The 24,822-nt window shown below is 35.4% G+C and overlaps 2 protein-coding genes across 2 annotated transcripts in view; both read left to right on the top strand.

Moving 5' to 3' along the window:
• The first annotated feature begins 2,772 nt into the window (after positions 1 to 2,772).
• On the top strand, positions 2,773 to 5,462 carry LOC117340834. Its single transcript, XM_033902615.1, has 6 exons — positions 2,773 to 3,308; positions 3,496 to 3,523; positions 3,624 to 3,700; positions 4,390 to 4,426; positions 4,527 to 4,594; positions 4,916 to 5,462. Exons 1-6 carry the CDS (start codon positions 3,288 to 3,290, stop codon positions 5,036 to 5,038), a joined length of 354 nt encoding a protein of 117 aa, XP_033758506.1. The 5' UTR covers positions 2,773 to 3,287; the 3' UTR covers positions 5,039 to 5,462.
• Positions 5,463 to 8,233: 2,771 nt separating this feature from the next.
• LOC117340633 (hemicentin-2-like) overlaps positions 8,234 to 24,822 on the top strand; it is a 33,450-nt gene continuing 16,861 nt past the window's right edge. Inside the window, exons 1-5 of the mRNA XM_033902397.1 lie at positions 8,234 to 8,399; positions 17,401 to 17,763; positions 22,831 to 23,091; positions 23,469 to 23,732; positions 24,189 to 24,452. Of these exons, the coding sequence (XP_033758288.1) occupies positions 8,234 to 8,399; positions 17,401 to 17,763; positions 22,831 to 23,091; positions 23,469 to 23,732; positions 24,189 to 24,452 (1,318 nt within the window). The remainder of the gene's footprint in view (positions 8,400 to 17,400; positions 17,764 to 22,830; positions 23,092 to 23,468; positions 23,733 to 24,188; positions 24,453 to 24,822) is intronic.

Raw genomic sequence — 24,822 nt, 5'->3', positions numbered from 1 at the left:
TTTAGCTATCACTAGGCGTCACATCCGCCATCGCGGAATGGCTGAAGTTTACTAGTTCATGCATATTTAGGATTTTTTCCCTTCTGGTATATGTGTTCAATTTCATTAACACATTAAAATCATACACTTGTTGGATATACATTCTAAGGGTTTGGTACGGGGCCAAAAGGTATCAGTTTAGATGGACAGTTTCCTTGTGTTTACCCTGATTCTCATGTCTTGTATCCGGATGCTAAATATCAGTCAGATGTATTGTTTGTAACATTTGAATTCAGTTAAGGTCACTTGGTCTCTGTTTTAAAATTTCTTCTGTAGGAAAACCAGACCCTCCGTATGGGGGTTTAGCTATGTGCCCTTTTGAAGATCGAGCCATGCTGAGTTGGACATCAGGATTCAATGGCGGGTCTAGTCAAACATTTATAGTTGGTATACGGACAGATACGCAGAACAGCATAGCAATCGACAGAAATATTAACCAGTCTGACCCAGGACATGGCCAAAGTGTTACTACAACAGTTACAGGTCTGACAGCTGACACAAAGCATTTCTTCACTGTATATGGTGTTAATGAATTTGGGAACTCGTCTTTGGTCAAGGAAGTTAACTGTACAACACAAGGTGATAGATTTTTCAGTAAACCATTATAAAATAGTGGATTGTAGGTTATCCCAATCATTTTGTCTTTGATTTGTCGATCGTCAGTGCTTAAACACTTTTATAGTTTTGAGAATAATTGTTCTCTGATAAAACGATTTCTCACTAAGGTCGGCTTTAAAGAACAGATCACTGTGTATAGTTCATTTCCTGATATTTCATTAAATCTAAATGATGATTTAACTTATTACGTAAGTAAAGAACCAGACTAAGAACGCTTCAAACATATATGAAATATGAAAGTGGAAACAACAGATTAATAAATTAAATTGAAATATAAAAATCTGTGCAAAGGGATAAACAGATCTAGTATTATCCTCCAGATTTATACGTAAATGAGTTTCTTATTTGTATATGTGTCATTGGAAATCCATTAATAGACTGGATCTTCCTTTTTGCGTGTCTGTCCCCACATATAGAGCAATCAGATAGCATAATTCCTATAGTTCTACTCCACACATATGCAGAGATAATTGTGTATATGGCGGTAGTAGTTATATAGAGAGGTAAAGGCTAATACAAGAGATAAATTTGACATTAGACGACTTCTTCAGTACAAATAGTTGATTATTTCGGCTTCAGTTGTCATATATAACCTGATCATACTAGTCGTTTAATTTTAAGAAATGGAAGCATACGACAACCTAAAACTTGATTACATGTGTCAAATAACTTTATTTTGATGATATTCTATTGATAATTGCTCGCAGTGACCATAAACTTCAGTTTAGGATAAAATGAAATTTTAAGAAATGTTTCGGTAAAAAACTCCTCTTAAAAAAGGTAATGTTTGTGATTAAAAATAAAAAAAAATGCTTTCTTATTTAGCACGTCCATCTCTAGCCGAAAGTACAAATGTAGCAGCAGTTGTCTTGCCGGTCACTGGTGTTCTTATACTGCTGTTGGCAGCTGGTGTCGTGATTTTTGTCCGACGTAAGTACATTTAATAAGAACCTACAATGTCGTTATAACGTTTTTAACATATCTTAGAAATGTAGTGTGATGAGATCGTCACACGAAAAGTAACTAGCTATGATTTTCACGATAAAAGATAACTTGTTGGATGTTGTTTTGCAGGAAAGCGACAACTGTACTGTAGGTAAGTATATGTACTGTAGATAGGAAATTGTGCTGCACGTAATTGGAAATGCTGAACCTACTGCATGTGCTGTATGTAAGTAAATGTGGTGTACGTAAGTAAATGTTCTGTTAGTAAGTTAAGGTTATGTAGGTAAGTAACTATGTTGTAGATACGTTAAAGTGATGTAGGTATGTAACTGTGGTGCAGGTAAGTGAATGTGATGTAGGTATGTAAATGTGGTGCAGGTAAGTGAATGTGATGTAGGTATGTAACTGTGGTGCAGGTAAGTGAATGTGATGTAGGTATGTAACTGTTGTGCAGGTTAGTGAATGTGATGTAGGTAAGTAACTGTGGTGTAGGTATGTAACTGTGGTGTAGGTATGTAACTGTGGTGTAGGTATGTAACTGTGGTGTAGGTATGTAACTGTGGTGTAGGTATGTAACTGTGATGTAGGTATGTAACTGTGGTGTAGGTATGTAACTGTGGTGTAGGTATGTAACTGTGATGTAGGTATGTAACTGTGGTGTAGGTATGTAACTGTGGTGTAGGTATGTAACTGTGGTGTAGGTATGTAACTGTGATGTAGGTATGTAACTGTGATGTAGGTATGTAACTGTGGTGTAGGTATGTAACTGTGGTGTAGGTATGTAACTGTGGTGTAGGTAAGTGAATGTGCTGTATGTAAAAAATTGTACTGTAGGTGAGTGAATATAGTGTAGATAAGTAAATGATATGTATATAAATGTGCTGTTGGTATGTACACGTGTTTTAGCTAAATATATGTGTTATATGTATGCAAATGTGTTGTGGGTAAGTAAATGTGTGGTAGCTATGCAAATGTGTAAATGTATAAATGCTGTAGGTATGCAAATGTGATGTGGGTAAAAAAATGTGTGGTAACTATGCAAATGTGTAAATGTATAAATGCTGTAGGTATGCAAATGTGCTGGGGGTAAGTAAATGTGCGGTAGCTATGCAAATGTGTAAATGTATAAATGCTGTAGGTATGCAAATGTGCTGTGGGTAAGTAAATGTGTGGTAGCTATGCAAATGTGTAAATGTATAAATGCTGTAGGTATGCAAATGTGATGTGGGTATGTAAATGTGCTGTAGGTAGGTAAATGTGTTGTATGTACTTAAATGTACAGTAGGCATGGATATTTCTTGTAGGTATGTAAATGTGCTGTAGGTATGTACATTTGCTGTAGTTATGATACTATGTTATACGTATGTGAATGATTTGTTGATGCATGTATATATACTTATTATTATTTTGATACGTCAGTATACCTTGTGTGATGACAGATGACTTTTGTTTGTAAATGCGTATTTGTCGCTTTAGAATACAGAATTACCTTGACGGAAACGCTAAGCGTCATAGGATCAGAAACATAAATATGCTTATCAGGTTAGCGCAACATTGATGTTACGTTATTAAAGCAAAAGCATTATTGAAACGGTGTAGCTTCGAAACAAACGCTTTCTCTTGATCATGGACACATTTCTTATGTTTCAGAAATTGTCAACTTCCAAAACAGACGGACTTGCATAATGTTCAACTTTCAGAGAGAGGTATTATCAGCTATTGTAATCACCGTTACCATAGAAAATACGTTACCTAAAATGTGTATATTGTTTTGATGTTTTCATTTATTTTTTCCTATCAATTTTAAAACTTAACGGGCATAAAACAAAGATTCTGCCTTGATAAATACCTTTGCATTTTCAAACGAACTTAATACTTTTATCTTATTTACAGACGGACAACCTGATAGAAATAATGAAAGGTAAGACTGTATTTAGAAAAAGTTTTATTGAATAATGCTACATTTGTATTTTTTTTAAATCACGTGACCGTCATAATATATGTTTATATTTTTTACGCAGATCTCAATATCAACAACTTGATCCAAATGACATTACTAAGCCGTCCGTATATTCTGAACTTGGAGGGATTCAGCACAGTAAGACAGTTTTACATATAAATGTTTATATTCGTAACGAGGAACTCTCGTTGTTTGCATATCTAAGCAGTTTGTGATTATACTTGACAGTTACGTACATTCTAATTTGTTATAGTTTAAAAGACAGAATTTTTTTTATAATTCGTCAATAGTTTAAGTGTTTGGCTGCCGTTGTTTGTCTTGAAAATAAAATAACAGTCCAGGATCAATTGATAATTCACCTGTTTAACACTGTATAAACACCCCCTGGCGGCTCACAAAGTCATCGCTAAAATAGGCCGAATTACAGAGTAGACAAAGTAGTTAAACTACTAAAGATGTAGTAGGATTTTGTTTGACTACTATCCAGATTGGACAGAATTCTATTTCGACAGAGTCTACTGTATTTTTCTCTATAAATCTAATGAAGTGTTCATAGTATTGTTGTCTTGATATTGATTTTTGTCGAAGTATTAACGTTGAAAAATATCCAACATAATGCAAATCAACAAAATAATAATGCTTAATAATAAGGAATTGAGTTTAAGTACCTTGATGTAAATGTTCATGAATATTCATGCAGTATGAACAAAATGTACCTTTACCTGAACGTTAATATTAACATCATGCTTCGGAACCATTAGCATTAATGCACTTTACATTTTCACTTAAGTGAATGAATGTTTCCACACTATTCTTTGTACTTACAGTTTACCAAAACGATACAGTCGGTGATGGAGAGGGCGGGTAGGTAATGCTTACATGTATTAGTTTTCCCTGGTAGATATTTAAGAAGTATCATTGTTTCCTTTTTTCGGTTTGTAATACACTTTATTTGTAATAACAGACAGTACCAGTCTTTGGAGGAACGCTCCGATTCGAACGTCTATGATGAACTTCACAGTTCAGCATCCGGTAAGTCGTAGTACACATTGTACCTTAATACCGGAAATTTGAAGAAATATAATACATGTATGTTTTACTGTAAAATATTTAGTAAATAATTAAAAAAAATTCAAATACTGACTAGGATTCGTAAAATGTTCATTAATTAGGATTCACACAGTATGTTTGAGTTGATTCCAGGATTTTAATAATCACAAAATGAATTTAATGGAACCACATAATTGAATGACAAATTAATCAGGTTGCATTATCACATTATCATTGTCACCATTTGATTGTGTTTGATGTTCTTGCTTTTCGTTGAGGTTATTTGTGATTTCTGTTTTACAGGCGATAAAGGAACATATGTCAATACCGTCATTGGTGGAAACAGGAAATACTGATACGGACGAGAAAACGTTTACAGAAGATATACAACATATCGTATGGCATACTGAATTGTATGTAAATTAAACAGAAATATTTGTAATCTGCTGAGAACCGCGTCTGAAATGTCCTGGATTTGAATAGAATAAATATTGCCAGCTCCTAACCAGGCTAAACAAGTACGTCGACAGATGAAGATCATAACCAGTATAAAAGAACAGGATACGGATGTTGTTTTGTTACAAAACGTTATACCTTTGTAGCCGCTGACTTGTCAACTGTATATCATTAAACAAAACAGCACTTTTGGAAGGTGGTACTTACCCAGTCATCCCGTCAATGTATTCAGTGTCTGTACATTAACAGGAAACTATATCGGGAATACCTCAATAACTATTTGATGTTTTACATTCTACAAGTTGTTACATTTTGCAGCCAGTTAAAGATTCACTACTGTTAAATAACAATTCAACTTGGTTTTACTGATTTTCCGTATCATGCTAAAGTTCCCTTCTTTCTAACTTTGCCTTTCCAAGACTGTATACTAAAATGTGAATGCTGCCATTCTTAAAGAAACGAATTGATCAAGTCCAATAGTGACATTGTCAACATTTTAAGAATGTTGACCGGCATTCAAATACAACGGTAGAGAATTCGTAGTAGAAAAGCAATCACATTGGGAAACACATTTCAAGACATACATACAGCTTTTAAGCACCGATGTTACATAGAGAAATGTGAGAAGTGATTTCCTTATGCATTTCATTGTTTGCTTATCAAAAATAAAATATAGTTATTATTGTAGTACTTTTTCATTAAAGTCACCATCGGAGATTTTTACATTCGTATTTGTTATGCTTTATTTTAAGTTTTATTACTGCTTTGTTTAATTGACGTTGAATACTTTTCAATAAAGTCTCAAATCAGAACATTCCAAGTTTGGTGTTAAATTAAAAATGGACATTTGACGAAAATCGTCAGTAGTCAGTTGGCAGCTTTGGAAGACATTTAAAATGCATACATTCAGCAAATTCAAACAAGTGACCTCAATTTATGATTTCGGTAATCTCCAATATCAACCAACTGACCATCATTGTGATCCATACACTTTGTTAATCAGTACAATAATAAACCACATTCCTACATAACAAGGGGAAACATATATGATCGAATCTTCTGCCTATTTGCTGCATTAACCAAACCGATAGTGCCATTGACTTTTACAAGTAGGCTGCTGGGATGAAGAGCCACACAGTTATTCTAAACACAATCTTTCCCACGCTACAGGTAGCATTATTCCGATCTTTAAAAATCGTTAAGCAAACTTCTCAGAAACAAAGAAGTAACACATCAAAAAAGATAACACGGAGGTCGTTACCTACATAAATATATGCAGTACTGATGTGACTTGCAGTAGAGTTTTTTTGTTTTGTTTTTGTTATCTTTTTATTTATTTTATCTTATTTATTTTTTTATTTTTTATTTTTTTTTTTGGGGGGGGGCTTCTATTTTCTTTCTAATGTCTATAACGACGCGTGCTTCTTCACGGTCTTCACGTTCCTTTGATACTGTCTATTAATGTAGCCACTATCTTCGAAATGGACATCATGTATGACGTTTCGTTGTGTGGAACGACTAGAATAATACACGTCTGCCATGCTGTACACTGTTTTTATTCAGTCTAAACCTACCAAACACATCAATGTAGAGAAAGTGTTGACTAAACGATAACTTCAGTTATCAGTTAACCTCTAAGATAATGAGCATTCATCAAACTCCTACAGTGACCATTCTAGGTGTCTCAGTAATAAATGACAAAGACCCAGGAAAAAAAAAATACCCGAGTGTATAACTCTTGATCTGGAATATCTTTTTTCAAAGATAACAAGCGTTATCGGTTAAAATGGTGATGTACATGTGATTATCGCAAAAAAAAAATAAAAAAAATAGAAAAAATAAACATAACACATATCAGGTGAGCCGACCTAGACAAGCATGACAATAAGCATTTTGATGCAGTGGATGTAGTTACCTGATACATTTACTTATTTCCAGACACATTAAATGCCATCATTCGTTGGTGATATACACTGCATCATTGCCACATGTTTGTACATTGTATACCACAAATTATTCAATTTAGTCCAACATTATGGCCCACCTCTAGGCTGCATCTGTACGCACACGTATGTAACAACATGAAGGATCACCCCTGGGTCATCTGTGTGATGCAATATCGTTGAATACGTTGAATCACGCGTTTGACAATAAACTAGAAGCTTTCAAAAAAACATAGCCTCTATGTTTTTTACGTACACCGTATCTAATAAATTTTCGTCTGGAGTATCTTAGCATATGACACTTATATAATGCACACATTGTGAAACTGTCCAAGAAGTTACGTACAGCTGCCCAATAAGTAACGTAAAGCTGTCAAAAAAGTGAAGTAAAGCTGTCAGATAAGTGACGTGAAGCTGTCAGATAAGTAACGTAAAGCTGCTCAATAAGTTACGTAAAACTGTCCAATAAGTAACGTAAAGTTGTCCAATAAGTGATATCAAGCTGCCTAATAAGTAACGTAATGCTGTCCAGTAAGTTACGTAAACTGTCCAATAAGTAACGTAAAGCTGTCCAACAAGTGACGTAAAGGTGTCCAATAAGTTACGTAAACTGTCTAATAGATAATATCAAGCTGTCCAATAAGTAACGAAAACTGTCCAATAGGTTAGGTAAAGCTGTCCAATAAGTGACGTAAAGCTGTCCAATAAGTTACGTACACTGAGAAATAAGTTAGGTAAAGCTTTCCACCAAGTGACGTATAGCTGTCCAATAAGTAACGTAAAGCTGTCCAATAAGTTACGTAAAGCTGTCCAATAAGTTACGTAAAGCTGTCCAATAAGTTACGTAAACTATCTAATAAGTTTTATCCTGCAACTGCCACACTCACTGACCGATAACTACTGTCGGATAAACTTGTGCTTTATCCGTCAATACGAAGTGCTTTATCCGTCAATAGGATTCACGTGAACTTTTTCCAACTCTGACGGAACTACTTTCAAGTTGACCTCATGATCACGCGCACAAACTTTGACCTGATAATGATGACGTCATATTGTTTGTCAACAATCGTCAGCTGTCAGCGTCTGTTACATTGTACGAGAATCCAGAAAAATGTCACAACAATCTTCATCCGATGACGAAATTGACAACAGTGTAACAGGAATGGTGGATTGCAATTTTGATATTAACTTTGACATTTTGTCTACTTGTATTGATCTAGAAATGACGGTAAATGATGAAAACTCTGAAATTGTACTGAACCCAGAACCAGCCCCGTCTCAAGCCCCTGTGCCCCTTCCTGTGTACGATGAAAATTCTCATGTGCCTAGACCCGTACGATTAGTTGAAATTCCATTTCCGAAACACAACAAAGAAGTTACTCAAACATGTTAGCCACTCACCGTGAAACAGGAAATCCCGTTAATTTAAATCCGTCCAGCGAAATGAATTTTACACATGTTCCATCCGTGCACAATGCCAGCAGCACTAGCTCTATTACACAGGCGAATTCTCAATTAAACTCCATATTTTATGGTGCAACACTTCATATCAACAACCTGAATATCTATACCAGTAATCCAATGTAAGGCTATAGCCTTGATGTCGATGCATGTTTCCGTAAAATCCAATGTTATGTAACGATTACAACAGTGACACACGTGTGTACATGGTACGTACCCTGTTAGCTTACTGACTAAGCTTAACATTTTCTAGTGCGAATTGTAAAACTTTAACTTGAATGAATTATGTCATTATAAAGGTATTAAACAATTCGTTATCAGAAATAAAATGTATTTGCGTGATATTTTCATACACATATGTGTGAAATTACACTTTGAGGTAGCAAAAATGATCGGAACTATATTGTAACAGCGCAGTGACATTACAGGCGGAAGTAAATATAGTTCTTATGAATGGAAATATTCCTGCGCCACAATGCGGACGCATCGCTTCAGTTCAAAAAGGTAAACAAATGACGTTTTTTCCATTTAACTTGAATGTCAGCTACTGTGAAATAGTTGCAGGATAAACAGAATACATGGTAAGTATCTTACAATACAAGGTTTATTTTGGCTCGGAACGGAAAGACGAGATGGCTCGCCAAAGGCTCGCCATCTCGTCTTTCCTAACCCTCGCCAAAATAAACCTTGTATTGTAAGATACTGACCATGTATTCTCTATATATTAAGCTGTCAAATTAGTTAAATAAACTGTCCAATAAGTTAGGTAAAGCTGTCCAATAAGTGACGTAAAGCTGTCCAATAAGTGACGTAAAGCTGCCAATAAAGTACATAATATATCAACAAGTTACTTAAAACTGTTCAATAAGTTACGTAAAGCTGTCAATAAGTTATGTAAAGCCGTCCAATAAGTGACGTAAAGCTCTCAATAAGGTAAATAAGCTGTCAATAAGTTACTTAAAACTGTTCGATAAGCTACGTAAAACTGTCAATAAGTTAGGTCAAACTGTCAATACGTTATGTAAAGCTGTCCAATATGTTACGTAAAGCTGTCAATACGTTAGGTAAAGCTGTAAGTAAGTGACGTAGAGCTGTCCAATAAGTTACCTAAAACTGTCAATAAGTTGTATTTCCAGCTGTTAAATAAGTAACCTAAAACTGTCCAATAAATTATATTAAGCTGTCCAATAAGTTATATTAAGCTGCCCAATAAGTTACGTTAAGCTGTCCAATAAGTTACGTAAAACTGTCCAATAAGTTATACAAAGCTGTCCAATAATTTGCATCAAGCTGTCCAATTAGTTACGTAAAACTGTCAAATAAATTACGTTAAGCTGTCCTATAAGTTACGTAAAACTGTCCAATAGCTTACGTAAAGCTGTCCAATCAGTTACGTAAAGCTATCCAATAAGTTACTTAAAGCTGTCCAATAAGTAACGTTAAGCTGTCCAATAAGTTACGTAAAGCTGTCCAATAAGTTACGTAAACTATCTAATAAGTTATATTAAGCTGTCTAATTAGTTACATAGACTGTCCAATAAGTTAGGTAAAGCTGTCTAATAAGTTACGTAAATTTTTCCAATAGGTTACGTTAAACTGTCAATATGTTACGTAAAACTGTCAATACGTTACGTAAACTGTCCAATATGTTACGTAAAACTGTCAATACGATACATGAAGCTGTCCAATAAGTTACGTAAATTTTTCCAATAGGTTACGTTAAACTGTCAATAAGTGACGTAAAGCTGTCCAATAAGTTACGTAAAGCTGTCCAATCAGTTACGCAAAGCTATCTAATTAGTTACACAAAACTGTCAAATAAGTTCCATGAAGCTGTCCAATAAGTTACTTAAAGCTGATCAATAAGTAACGTAAAGCTGTCCAATAAGTTACGTAAAACTGTCCAATCAGTTACTTAAAGCTGTCAAATAAGTTGCGTAAACTGTCAAATAAGTTAGGTAAAACTGTCTAATAAGTTAGGTAAAACTGTCCAATAAGTGAGGTAAAGCTGTTAATAAGGTACATAAGCTGTCAATAAGCTACGTAAAGCTGTCAATAAGTTACGTAAAACTGTCAATACGTTACGTAAAACTGTCCAATATGTTACGTAAAGCTGTCAATACGTTACGTAAAACTGTCAATAAGTGACGTAAAGCTGTCCAATAATTTACGTCAAACTGTCAATAAGTTACGTGAAGCTGTCCAATAAGTTTCGTAAAGCTGTCCAAGAGATTACCTAAAACTGCCAATAAGTTACGTGAAGCTGTCCAATAACTTACGTAAAGCTGTCAAATAAGTTACGTAAAGCTGTCCAATACGTTGTATTTCAAGCTGTTAAATAATTAACGTAAAATGTTTAATAAATTATATTCAGCTGTCCAATAAGTTATATTAAGCTGTCCAATAAGTTACGTAAAGCTGTCCAATAAGTTACGTAAAGCTGTCCAATAAGTAACGTAAAGCTGTCAAAAAATTACGTTGAACTGTCCAATAGGTTGTGTAAAACTGTCCAATAGCTTACGTAAAACTGTCCAATAAGTAACGTAAAGCTGTCCAATAAGTTACGTTAACTGTCCAATCCGTTACGTAAAGCTGTCCGATAAGTTACGTAAAACTGCCCAATAAGTGACGTAAAACTGTCCAATAAGTGACTTGAATCTGTCCAATAAGTTACGTAAATATGTCCAATAGGTTCCGTAAACCTGTCCAATAAGTTACGTAAAACTGTCCAATAAGTAACTTAAAACTGTCCAATAAGTTATGTAAAGCTGTCGAATAAGTTAGGTGAAGCTGTCATACAAGTTACGTAAAGCTGTCCAATAAGTTAGGTAAAACTGTCCATTAAGTTACGTAAAGCTGTCCAATAATTTACGTAAAGCTGTCCAATAAGTTAGGTAAAACTGTGCAATAAGTTACATAAAGCTGTCAAATAAGTGACGTAAAGCTGTACAATATGTTACGTAAAGCTGTCCAATAAGTTAGGTAAAACTGTCCAATAAGTTACGTAAAGCTGTCCAATAAGTGACGTAAAGCTGTACAATATGTTACGTAAAGCTGTCCAATAAGTTACGTAAAACTGTTCAATAAGTTATGTAAAGCTGTCCAATAAGTTTATTATTTAGTGTTCCTAATGGACTGATACAGTTTACTTTTTTGAGAGCGACATGTGATTTAATTCTATGATTTCTACTTCATATTTAACACAAATGAATTAAATGATATGTTTCAATGTATACCTAGCGATTAACTTCGAACAGGATTGACACCTGTCTCTGGGTGTATGTATTAATTGAGAGACAACAATGGCATGTCAATCTCATTCGAAGTCAATCGCTAACTTATGGCTAGAATAAATAGTACAATTCGGTTATATGTCTTTGAGTGTATGTATTAATTGAGGGGCCGCGGTGGCTGATTGGTAAAGGTGTCAAAACATATTATCACCAGCCCTCCATCTCTAGGTTGATAGTTCGAAGCCTACGTGGGGCAGTTGCCAGGTACTGTCCGTAGGCCGGCGGGTTTTCTCCTGGTAAATGTACTTTGGCTCTCCTCCACCTTCAAAACCGGCATGTCCTTAAATTACACTTGCTTTTGATAGGACGTTAAACAAAATAAACCAAGTATTATTTGATCTGTTTTCTAATTGATAGTGTGTTTTTTCATATTGATATCATTAATTACTATCAATTTGGAAGTATCACTTCATTGTACAGGTCGTGATACCCTGTGGTATATATGAGGCATATATAAATGAAAATAAAAAGTAAGAAAACGAAAAAACGCAGACCCTTTAAAATCCTTCGTGTAATATTTTCAACAATGTTAAAGTCGAATCCCTTTCTAGAATCCAACATTAAGGAATTTTCTCAAGTTGTTGTCATTCGGCCTGATGAAGCCGTCAATACTAAATTATATAAATAATTTAACATTTATACCAATGTTTTGTGTAGAAAATGATATCAACAATTCACATCGAGATTGTGTTACAGAGAGGAACCAGTGGGTAAAGTTTGATAGAAAGACACTGCAGAGGAAACTCTAATACAGGTCAAGTCAGACTAAACATGTTAAAGTATACACAATGTTCATTCAACTTCGACGAAGATGCAGTCAACGCTAAAGCGAACCTCAATTCATGCAATACATTGTTACTAGGAACTAAAAAAAAACACTTAACTCACACTCACGGAAACATTTCTCAGTCAACAATCTGTACACCTAGTAGCGCATTGTTGTAATTGTAACCCGGTGTTTAACGGTATACATTACGACAGGGATATATCTATTTATAGCTTTAAATAGGACCGTACCGACCAGGAAGTTTACATACAACATGTACGTATACAGATATACGTCCAATATTTACCTAAAAAATCGGCATTTATTTGTATCTCACTGTGATATAAAACTCATCCGGTTCATCTTGTTACTTCTGACAGTCTCATCATCGTCAGGTACGTATCTACTATATTCTTACCTCTCTACCATGTATAATATTTATCCTACAGATACTCCATATCCAGTATTTTACCTTGACAGAGTAATGGAAATAGGAAGATGCTATGTAATAGCACTGTAGGTAACTTGCTTGATAAACAACAGTACGTGGTTCGGCTCGAGTTACTCAACTGTTTTAACAAACACACTCTGTAACAAATAGCAAAAGTAAGAATAAATACACCATCAAGCTTACAATGCTTCTCCAACTAACACACGAACGGAACGAGTTTTTAAACTTACAACAAAGTGACACGTGTTTAAGCTTCGATCTGATATTTATTATCGCAGGATACATTGTTAAAACAATGACATATGCATTTTTCTTACTTTATTCATGTAATTTATAATTAAACTTGGTTTGATAAGTGTATGGTACATACCAAAGTGTGGCTGAGCTTCATGTTAATATAGAAAATGCTGGATATCATTCGTGCGTGACACTAACGTATTCATTTTATGTATTATTCAAACACAAAATAAATCAATGTCCTTATGGTATTGTTGAAAGATTGAAGTAAAGAAGGAAGTCGTTTAATTTGACAGATATGAACATTTGGAACCAAACAATAGCAAAGGACCTTTTAGCTAGCACAGGCGCTTGCATAGAACATGTGATTTTCATCATTTTTTTTTTTTATTCGACAGCGTCAAATCTGTTAAGCTCAAGGTTGGTAACTCCGCCACAAGCGAAACGGCACCCAATCTCACTTCAATCGACTAAAAAACATATTTATTCGAACTGACACAGTGCATACTATATACTATCGTCATCAGGAAACATTCATCTTTAACCTACCGTGTCACTCAATACGAATTGTTACATCTAAAACACAATAATCCGTGAAAACATCGCCGAATTCCTCGCTAACGCCATTTTTCAAACGGTTCCCTCAGCCTGTCCAGATTCTTCATTTACATACGGGGTTGAAAGGTTATGCGATTATATAATCGTCAGTCGTCGGGTGCATTTTGTCCGGAAAACGCTTCTGATCGCTGAAGAGTTTCGTCTAATTTACGATTATTTAAAAATTTTCGTCAATGAATGATGATTTATAATCATAAATTATTATTCATTTTGAACGTGAGTGTACCATGCCACGTATATGACAAGCAAACGAAGTCAAGAATGCCTATTCTGCAATCACATTCACGTAGTAGGCCTAGACATTTTATACTTGAAAATTGAGAGAGAAAAAAAAAAAAAAAAAAATGGGAAATGGATTCGCATACTTTTGTTACAAAGGTAGAACAAAATCCTTATTTATAGATTTACTTTTGTCAGTTTACTGAAATCTAGACGAACAAAAGAAAAGTGAATCACGAATAAGACTGTCATCAGGTTACCGGAACGTATACGTATGTACCAACATTACTTACTTCAGACCTGTTCATTTCTTTCTTCACATTTTACAAATAGCATGTCGTCGTCAAATACGAGGATCATACTTCAGACCTGCAAAACGATTTGTACGTTATGATCGATGCTCTATCTTCAATTTATTTTCATTTCCCACAATGTTAGATTTAATGTTTGCCAGAAATTCTTCGAGTTCAATCAAAATTTCATGCAAGACTCGGGACTTACCTATAGATCTATCACTGTATGATTATCGAGATATTGAGGAATTTCATTTTATTTTAAACCCCTTTTTATTCAAATTTTCGAAACAGTATTACTTACTTATTTGATTTCGATTTTAATAAACTTTCAATTAGGGTGCGTGCGAAATTATAGGGGGAGGGGAAGGGATGGGGGGTGGAGGGGGGAGGGGTAATCCCCCTAAAAAATTAGAAGGTAAATGCAAAATCCAGCATTCTAGTGTTTTATATAAAAAAGTATATGAGAAATATTTTTTTAATGATTTCATACTATCATTTCGCTGATTGATACGGGAATTCGTTTTTTAAGATACACTTACTGTAGGGTTGGGGGTATGGGGGGGGGGGGGGGGGGGGGGGGGGGGGGGGGGGTGGGGGGGGGGGGTAACAATGTCAAAGGGTTTAACGCATTGTAAAGTATTCTTCGTAATACTGGTTATCTATGTAATTCCACTTTACATCGCATATATGATATTTAAGTTATTGGTGAATTATCTGAGTAATTGAGTGTGTAAACATCCAACGCTACTCTAATAATGATGATCACACTGGCTGAAGTGCTTACAGAATAAAGAAACTGAATATAAATGAGAAAGAAAACGGAATACTTGAGGGGTAGTAGTATAGTTATTTTGTGTCTACGCCATAATTTTATAGTATTTAGGGCTAATGCCAGAACACCCAGAATAACCTCTTATTCTTACCGATACATGTATTGTGTGTGGTCTATATATTTTTAACTAGATCTAGTCATGTAGTGGTCCATTTTTTTAATTGAAGATAACCCTAAATAGATGGCAAGTTCAATAAAAAACAAAATATCAAACAACTATCAGCTATTACCCCATCCAAATTTCAAGTTCGAAAAATTTCAACTGATAATGATAATTCATGTTCCTGTCTTGAACAAGTTACTGAGCACCGTTACATGCAATCTTTCGATTTCAAAACGAAGTTTAACAACTAACGAAATGATGCAGTTAAAGAAAAGAAAAGGACGATCTCATCACTTGTATTAAAACATGCAACCTTATATAATTATTAATCCGTGATCTCGCAAACGACGTCCTGTACATGCAGATGTAAAATAAAGTATGCGGAGATGACCCCCAAAAGTTCACCCGACGACTGACGATTATATAATCGCATAACCTTTCAACCCCGTATGTAAATGAAGAATCTGGGCAGGCTGAGAGAGCCGTTTGAAAAATGGCGTTCAGAGCGAGGAATTCGGCGATGTTTTCACGGATTATTGAGCTGAAGCATGGTAGTTATCCAGAATTATGTCCCTGGTAAGGGCTATTTCCTCTCGGGCTACGTCATTGGGGAAAGAACCCGTACTAAGGATATAATTCTGGATACACATTTATATTCCTCTAGGGCCATGCTGGTATGTTACATGCTACTTTAAATATATATATATCTATGTCTATGTTTCATGTTTTATGGACACGCATTGTTGCGGTTAGCAAATTAAAACGAGTATAATTAGCATGATAATATTTCGAGTGTGGAAGCTTTGTCATTTTCAAAATAAAGACAATTGTCAATTAACAAAACTAGTTGTGGCAAGTATTCAGAAAATAAATATATAAAAACACCATGATTATGTAGCTGTTCGAAATATAATGTACAACAACTAACTGAACTAACACATTGTACAGCACTACCATAACATATCTTAACAGTTTATTTGGGTATTCGCTACAGACGGTGTTGTCCTTAACATTAAACGAGTGTTTCTTTCGCCTGCTATTTCAAAGATAAAACTCAAGTACATGTGAATGTCACAATTAAGCAGCCAGAATGAATTTAAGCTACTTGTAGCCAAGTTGTCATTTATTGACGGAGAAACAGTTTGATCTCGTACTGAACAAATATATATAATTTCTTTTATGCATATACTTCAGAAGATATCGTATTTAATCAGTCCGATTTATTATAATGTATATTTACTATGGCTTACGTCTTTTTATGAGAGTTTAAAATAGTAAATCCGATAAAATGAGACCAGGCTACGTGTCATAAGGGAAGCTAGATATCGTTTATACAATTATATAATTTCTTCCTCTTTTTTCAAATATATTGAGGTCCTCGATCGCGTGGTACAAACACGACCTTGTGGTTTTTGTTTGCACCTTGCCTCACGCTTACCAGATGTGCACGTGCAGCTATTAGCTACATGTAGGTAAAATCGAGTTCACCTAAATGCGGGTTGAATTCGCTTGTATGTCGTTTCTATTATAATCACCTACCAGTTTTTTTTTCACAGACGAAATTCACATGAGCCCGTACATAAAAATATATGAATATATATATTTTACAAGTTTCAAAACATTGTTTACATCGATTGATGTCTGTAGACATGTTGTTATCAGAATCACGTAGATGATGTTACGTTTCTTTCCCATATAAGTGTGAGGTCCAACTGCATATATAGCCATATTTCCAGGAGAGTGTATGCATTTTGTTTAATCAATATTGGGTTTTACAATATCGATTGACTATTTCGTCTACTTGGACGAGACGTGGCCTCAACTGACGATAACATTTATGGGTCCCCAAGATTGGTACAGTAATACTATTAATCATTAATAAGCATCCATATGACGGTAATGTATGCTTAGTTCAACTTGAATGTTTTTTTTTTATATCCAGGATACCGTAAAATTATACGTCATCAGAACCTAACATTATCAGGACTCTTGATAAACTTTTAACTTAGACAACTAAATATCTGAACTGGGGTCACATATACTTCCGTTGAAACCATCAATATATATTGCATCAATTATTTTTTTCTAAATTAAATAATTCAAACATTTTTAGATGCTGTTACACTGACGGGGTCGTCTGAGTACGCTGTCCCTGGGACTGAGTTTACACTGACATGTGATGTACCAGAGGAGGCCTATGCTGTCCAGTTGTACCGCCGTCCTGACGTCACTACTACAGTAGGTGCTATACAAGTAGCTGGTGACCAATGTTACAACGTTAAAGTCAGCCCCGCCGTCCCCTGTACACCGGATGTCTGTTCCTGTGTAACGTCTGGAGTAAGGCTTGGTACAGTGTTCCGGTGGATCATACAGCCACAGACGGGAGATCATGGATCTGTGTGGTACTGTAGACGTACCAACCTTAACCTACCTGATCAAACACTGGACAGTGATGATTATACACTTAATGTGGCAGGTGGGTATTAAATATGAGTTTCCCTATTTACAATGCATTAAGTTTTGCAAAATATTTACCGGATAAATAAGATTAAAAAAAAAAAAAAATACTGGACAGTCAGGACTATACACTGGACGTGGTATGAGAGTGTAAAGTATTCCAACAACGTGTGTTAAATTCCTACATTTATTTTGGTAGCAAATAATTGATAAAAGTACCACGCACACACTGATTGTATAAATTTGAAGTTTGATTTAATTTAATAAATCTACCATTTTAACGGGTTACAGATTCAGGATAATAAAGCGACATATGTCCCGATTTAAAATATCCGATGCAGTTATCAAAAGATCCCGTAGGTGGACAGAACAAATATAAAGAGGTTATTTTTTCCTTAATAACTAAACATTTGCTTTTAAAAGAACAGTTATGTTTACTTGACACTGCTCACATGATTACCGTTTTAGCCTGTAGTCCTATATAATAGAGTAAAACAACTGTAGCTAGTACATCAGCTCTGTCTATTACAACACTTTAAATAATGTTGCAATATTAAACTGAAGAGTTGGTGTATTGTCCTAATTGTAAGGTTGTATAAACATAAAGGGATCTGATATAAGTAATGGATTGATAGGGTGTATATGTAACATTACAGATAGCCCCGGTACCTCCATAGCTCTGTCCCCATCCGACACTTTCTACACCAGGACAGAGGGGGACACGTTACCGGACATCACCTGTACAGCGGTCTGTAGACCTGGCTGTACCTTTGTCTGGACACGACCGGACAACATCAACTTTACTGTCTCACCTGTGTTGTCACTGGGACAACTGGACAGATCAGAACACGGGACGTACAGGTGTACTGCTGGAATGTTGTCGGGGAGTCGACTATAATAACCAGTGTTACTGTACAGTGTAAGTAACTTGGAATGTTGTCGGGGAGTCGACTATAATAACTAGTGTTACTGTACAGTGTAAGTATCTAGGAATGTTGTCGGGGAGTCGACTATAATAACTAGTGTTACTGTACAGTGTAAGTACATGCATGTATCTATAATAGTACTGTGTAGTAATTTATTGTCATTTATTTCATATATATGTAACATCAGACTAGTATATGATTGCTGACATAAGTCTACACATCAAAATTACAATCAACACATATCTGTTTAGTATTACAAACGTTGGTGTTCAGTACAGTTTATGTTCAGGTGTAGAATTATCCAACAAGACCTATCAATGGTGGAAAAAATCAGAAAATAAAAAATAGTCTGCATGCTGGTAGACTATTTCATATACTCTATTTTGCATATGAATTAATTTTTAGTTTTATCACAGAAATAAAAAGAAAATTCACAACGCGTCGCGTTACAAGTAATCACAAATTAACAGGTCTTGTATAAAAAGGGGTGGTATCGCTCCATGGTTAGTTTGTTAGAATTCATCATTACCCATATTAGCCAGCGTCATATGCTGCCAATGCACCGCTCAATTCCGTCCGAATCTCTGCTATTAATTTACAGGTACATTTGTAGCTGTATAATGTGACGTGTCATCATAACATGTCCTGACACGAAGACATTGATGACACAATATGTCCACTTTACTTTTAGACTATTACTTGATAATTTCAAGGATGTGGTAACTATCATGAATAGGTTGAAGCCGACTGAAATCCAGCTCGCTATTTATTCTCTCTCCGGAAAAGTTATTTTTGGACCACAAAAACCTCTCCATAGACCAGTCTTATATATTCCTTATTTGTGGGAAACCTGAAATAGTTGTCAAGATGGCTATTAAGTCCGTATGTGTTCAGAAGAGTAACAATATCGGAAATAAAATCATTTTTCGTGGTTTAATTCTGAAGCTTTTGGTTGTCATATGATATAAATATGTGAAAAATATTTTTTTTTTTGAAAATTTCAACATCGATTCTTGTAAGAACATATCTGAGTGTGTAGATTTACGGACGTTTAGTATGTATTTCACTAAATGGTGTTTAAACTGTCGAATATATTTGATGTCCGAATGGTCAATTGGTATCAGTCTTCACAGCTGTAGAGAATTCAGGGATAGATCATTCTCCGATATAATTTTACCTTCATTATTGTGTTGAGATCTCATGCATTCATCCTCTTAGATCCAGATACAGCGTGACTTTTGTAACTTAGCAAAAAATAAAATCGTAATAAGTGGTGACTTCCTTACTGAACAACACAATGAAGGCCAGCCACATGCCATTCACAGCAATACGGGTAAAGTGTACTGCTCAAGGAGACAACCACAACAGCACAGACCAGTCGTCTGTTTCTCAGCTTCCCAAGAAACACGCACCTTTGATCCTCACCTGAGGCTACGTGGCTGGTGCCCTAACCAACTGAGTGGCCCAAGAGCCATGTACCATACCTACCTTTTTTCAAATATTATTATTAATTTTGTACTTAATAGAGTACTTCTAACTTATTCGGGAAAATAAATTATAAATCATTTGCAAAATAATGGCTTGACTGATAATTGCATAACAGAGCATATGATTTATTATATTTAAATCAATATATCCACTAGAAATCGAACCCATGACCTCCGTGTAACTAGTCTTACGTCCAGCAAATCAACATAAAGAAAAGATTTCTCTGACCGAGCGGTGTATTACCGCAAGTAATCACCGGGGTTACACACACCCCAATAAAGGATACGCCATATTTGGCAATAAGCGATAGCGATGTTCGATAGGCCAATATTAATATTCACTGTATACCTTCATCATGCCTGGTATTTGTTTGTCCATTTCAGTATTTTAAAATACAGTAACCTATATTCTGACCTTGACCTAGTTCTAAGCCTACTTTTTTTCAATATCTCCAAATTTATCTCCTTTCCTTCTCTATTGGGAATGCATCGGATGAAAGCCCTTGATGTCATAATTTGCAGCATGCACACTGGCACACTTGTATACATTATACATAGGGATGTCTGTACTTGATTATGTACTGCGGTGCGACAAAACAGGAAAAAACTAAACAAAAATAGGGTTTTGATACACCCAACTAAGTTCGAGTTTTCATAACAAAAAAATAAAAAGAAAGAGCATCCAATACCCGTGCAAAGAGTGAAGCTCTTGTAATTAAAAATCATCTTAAAGATTATCTCCAGTAGGTCATATAATCCTTGAAAAGGGACGAAGAATAGTGACTTCAGGTGAGGAAACTAGTAGATAGGGTCTTATGTATAGAGAAATATAATGCATGCTTAGCGTACGGAAAAAAAATTATTCCATTTTTATTTTAAAAAAATGTTTTGTGCCAGTGATCGTCGCTATCTATGTAGACTAGGTTACAGTTGATGAATCGAAAATCGTCATAATGTTAATAAGTCTAGGACTGAGAGTAATCTTTAATAATTCCAAGATTACGATGAATTAGGAGCCTACTTACAGGGAAGGGAGAGAGGTGATCAAACTTAAACCAAAGTATTTTATGTCAAATGTAGTAGATTGGTGAAGCTTGCGTTGAACAGTCAATTTTCAGCGGTCAATTTTAAACCGACTAACTTTGAAACTAAACAGAGCCAGGGTCAATATTCAACGTCGAAAACTGGCCTAGGAACAGGTTTCAATGAGGGTCCATTTTGAACGTTACACTGACACTAAATGAAATTCAGAAGAAACATATAGCCGTTATTTCGTCTTTAGGCAAATTGGAGCTGTAGGTAGGGCTTCCTTTGAAATCACGCAAAAGATTGGTTCAATTTGCAAGGAAGATATTCTGCAGATACGGGTGAAGTTATTAAATGCTTTATTTTTAATAATTCAGTTTTACATAACTTTATGATGGTCACGTTAGTTCAGAAAATGTATTAGAAAAAGTGAGGTCCATCAACTATAACAACGAATATGTAAAAACATTTAATTGGTGATGGCTCTTATATGAACGACTGGACGAAGGCAAAGACAACATTATGTTCTCTCATTTCTTGAAATGTTTAATGTATTATATCCGAGTAAGATAGCTATGTAAGATAATTTCTATCTTACATAACATTTCACGCGCCCGGACAAAAACAAACGCTTATAACGTCTTCTGCTTGTGTTCAAATCCATCAGCCGTCATCGCCATTGTTAAGTTTAAAAACTTGGACTTAACTAAACAAAATAGATGTATTCAGTTGACCCATTATCGTACCAGCAATTAGCCGAACGGGTCACGTGGTAATAGGATAAGACATTTCATTTCAGCAAAACATTCACTTTCATTTACTGCACAGGCAGCAACGAGCTAGACATCACCCCACTTAAACCTTGCAAATAGCAATGAAATTCCAATGACAGTCGTACGCGTGAAGACATGAAGTGACCTGGTATTTTATGAAAACAATTATGACATGCCTTTAAACAGTACAAAATCTTCCATAAAATCTTTGAATGTGTCAAGTGTTAACCAAAGTCTATGCAAAACAGGAGGAAAACTTGTTTTCTAGTTGATTCCTGAAAGGATGGTTGATATAACCTTTCTCTAACGTTGTCAATTTGATCACGGACACGTTAAAATCGATCGAGTTACGGCAATTTTCATCGGCGAATGCTGTTTCCTTCATCATTGAATCATAAAAAGAATGGAGATTGTGTGCAAACTTATATGCGTGTCAAAACAGGTTATGATCTTTCAAAATGTTTTAAGTATTATTAATGAAAACCCAAATAAAATAAAAATAGCAAAAGTAAGAAAATGGATGGTGGAGGCAAATTTTCTGCCAAACATCTGGCTGTGATATGAAAGAAAAAGACTGTTTTATTATATATGTTTGTGCATGTAGGATAGAAAGTCTTGCATACACCTATATGCGATAGTCTTATAATATACCAACAGAAAGAGAGTTAGGAGGGCAAAACACAGCTTTTGCAATGAGATAATTGCTGTATAATTTTCTTAACAATAGAGTCATTTAATTTTAACAACGTATGATAATACATGTTCAATGAGTTTGAAGCAAACTATTTCGGGAAAATTTTGAAACTAATATCTTATACAATAGGGGAAGAACAAATGAAGAGTTCTATGCATTAACCTTTTAAATCAATTCCAGACGGACCTTCCACCGTACGTCTGACTCCACCAACCGTGACCTACACTTCTACCGAGGGACAGACTCTCCCCACCATCACGTGTTCTGCTGACTGTAACCCGGCTTGTACCTACAGTTGGACAAAGGATGGACAGTCCATTACAACAGGGTCAGGTCTCCAACTCACCAACATACAGCGTGACCAGGGGGGCGTATACAGGTGTACGGCCGGTAATGGGTACGGGAGTGACGCCAGCATCAATGTCAACGTCATTGTAGATTGTACGTATTTACTTTTTCATTGGAAATGTTTCAACTCAAATTACTAGGTCATCAAGTAAACAGTGGAAAACAAATATTAACCTAATACAGATACTAATCAATAATGGATTATGGGATTTTACATCCTTCACAATTCCTAATTGGTATAAATTGTAGGTAAGTATCGATATTATCATATTATCACATTTTGATATGTTTCATTGTTTTGAATATATATAATTAACATATACATTCCATATTGATGTACCACCATACATCTGTCTCGCTAGACACTGACTAAACAAGGATATGTAAATGGTTCTCATTGCAAGGTTTATACAGAGAGAAGGGTCTGACATAAGTTATATTTTGATAGGGGTTATATATAATCATTACAGACGGCCCCGGTACCTCCATAGCTCTGTCCCCGCCCAACACTACCTACACCAGAACAGAGGGGGACACATTACCGGACATCACCTGTACAGCGGACTGTAGACCTGGCTGTACCTTTGTCTGGACACAACCGGACAACACCAACTTTACTGTCTCACCTGTGTTGTCACTGGGACAACTGGACAGATCAGATCACGGGACGTACAGGTGTACTGCTAGGAATGTTGTCGGGGAGTCGACTATAATGACCAGTGTTACCGTACAGTGTAAGTATCTATAATAACCAGTATTACAATACGGTGTAATTGAGTCAGATACAAAGACGTTAATCACAACAATAGATAACATGATTACTGATTTGGCGGAATAATTCTGATGACGTAGATCATGTCTATTTCAGATGTGTCAAGCTGTATGTGCACCAATGTGCATAATTTACGATATAATACGCCTTTGTGATATATATTACATCATGAACATACAGCGATAGTAGTTATGGTATAATGATGTTTTTCCGTCTGTGGTTTGTGTTGTTGTTGTTGTTCAGAACATTAGTTCAGAAATAGAAAACTGATATAATCTATGGCGTATGCACATCATGATCATGTTATATTGATACATGTTGACGTTAACTATTTCTATTTAATATAAAACCAGGTACTTAAAAGAGCATACACTACTGTACAAAACAACATCTACATTTTAACATTAATACACGGTAGATGGTCCCGGTACCTCCATAATTTTGTCACCACCGGACACTATCTACACGAGGACAGAGGGGGACCCGTTACCGGACATCACCTGTACAGCGGACTGTAGACCTGGCTGTACCTTTGTCTGGACACGACCGGACAACACCAACTTTACTGTCTCACCTGTGTTGTCACTGGGACAACTGGACAGATCAGAACACGGGACGTACAGGTGTACTGCTAGGAATGCTGTCGGGGAGTCCATTTCAACAATCATTGTTACATTACAATGTAAGTAAAATGTCCTATTATATTGAACATGATTAGTTTCACATGAATATGATGTATGATGAGTATCATCTGTCTATTATAAACATGTGATTTCAAGTATTATGACGGAAACATGTGAATTGACAACAAATGTAGAATACAGCAGTTCGATAAAATTGATTTAATTCAAAATGATAACAGTTTCACTTCAATGAATCATCAAATACATATCATGCCAATACTACTATCGCATTCTAAATCCGAGCATTTATCACGGTATCTCTACATATAGTAGTGTATGTGAATGTATACATATGTACCATGCTACCACTTCATTTAAATTGCAGAAGAAAGCATGTATTTGTTTTATTGCAGCAATTGAAAATAATAA

This window comes from Pecten maximus, chromosome 13, assembly GCF_902652985.1.
Source record: "Pecten maximus chromosome 13, xPecMax1.1, whole genome shotgun sequence".
NCBI lineage: Eukaryota > Metazoa > Mollusca > Bivalvia > Pectinida > Pectinidae > Pecten > Pecten maximus.
The sequence above is the reverse complement of the archived record's forward strand: the minus strand, read 5'-3'. Positions and strand labels throughout refer to the sequence as shown.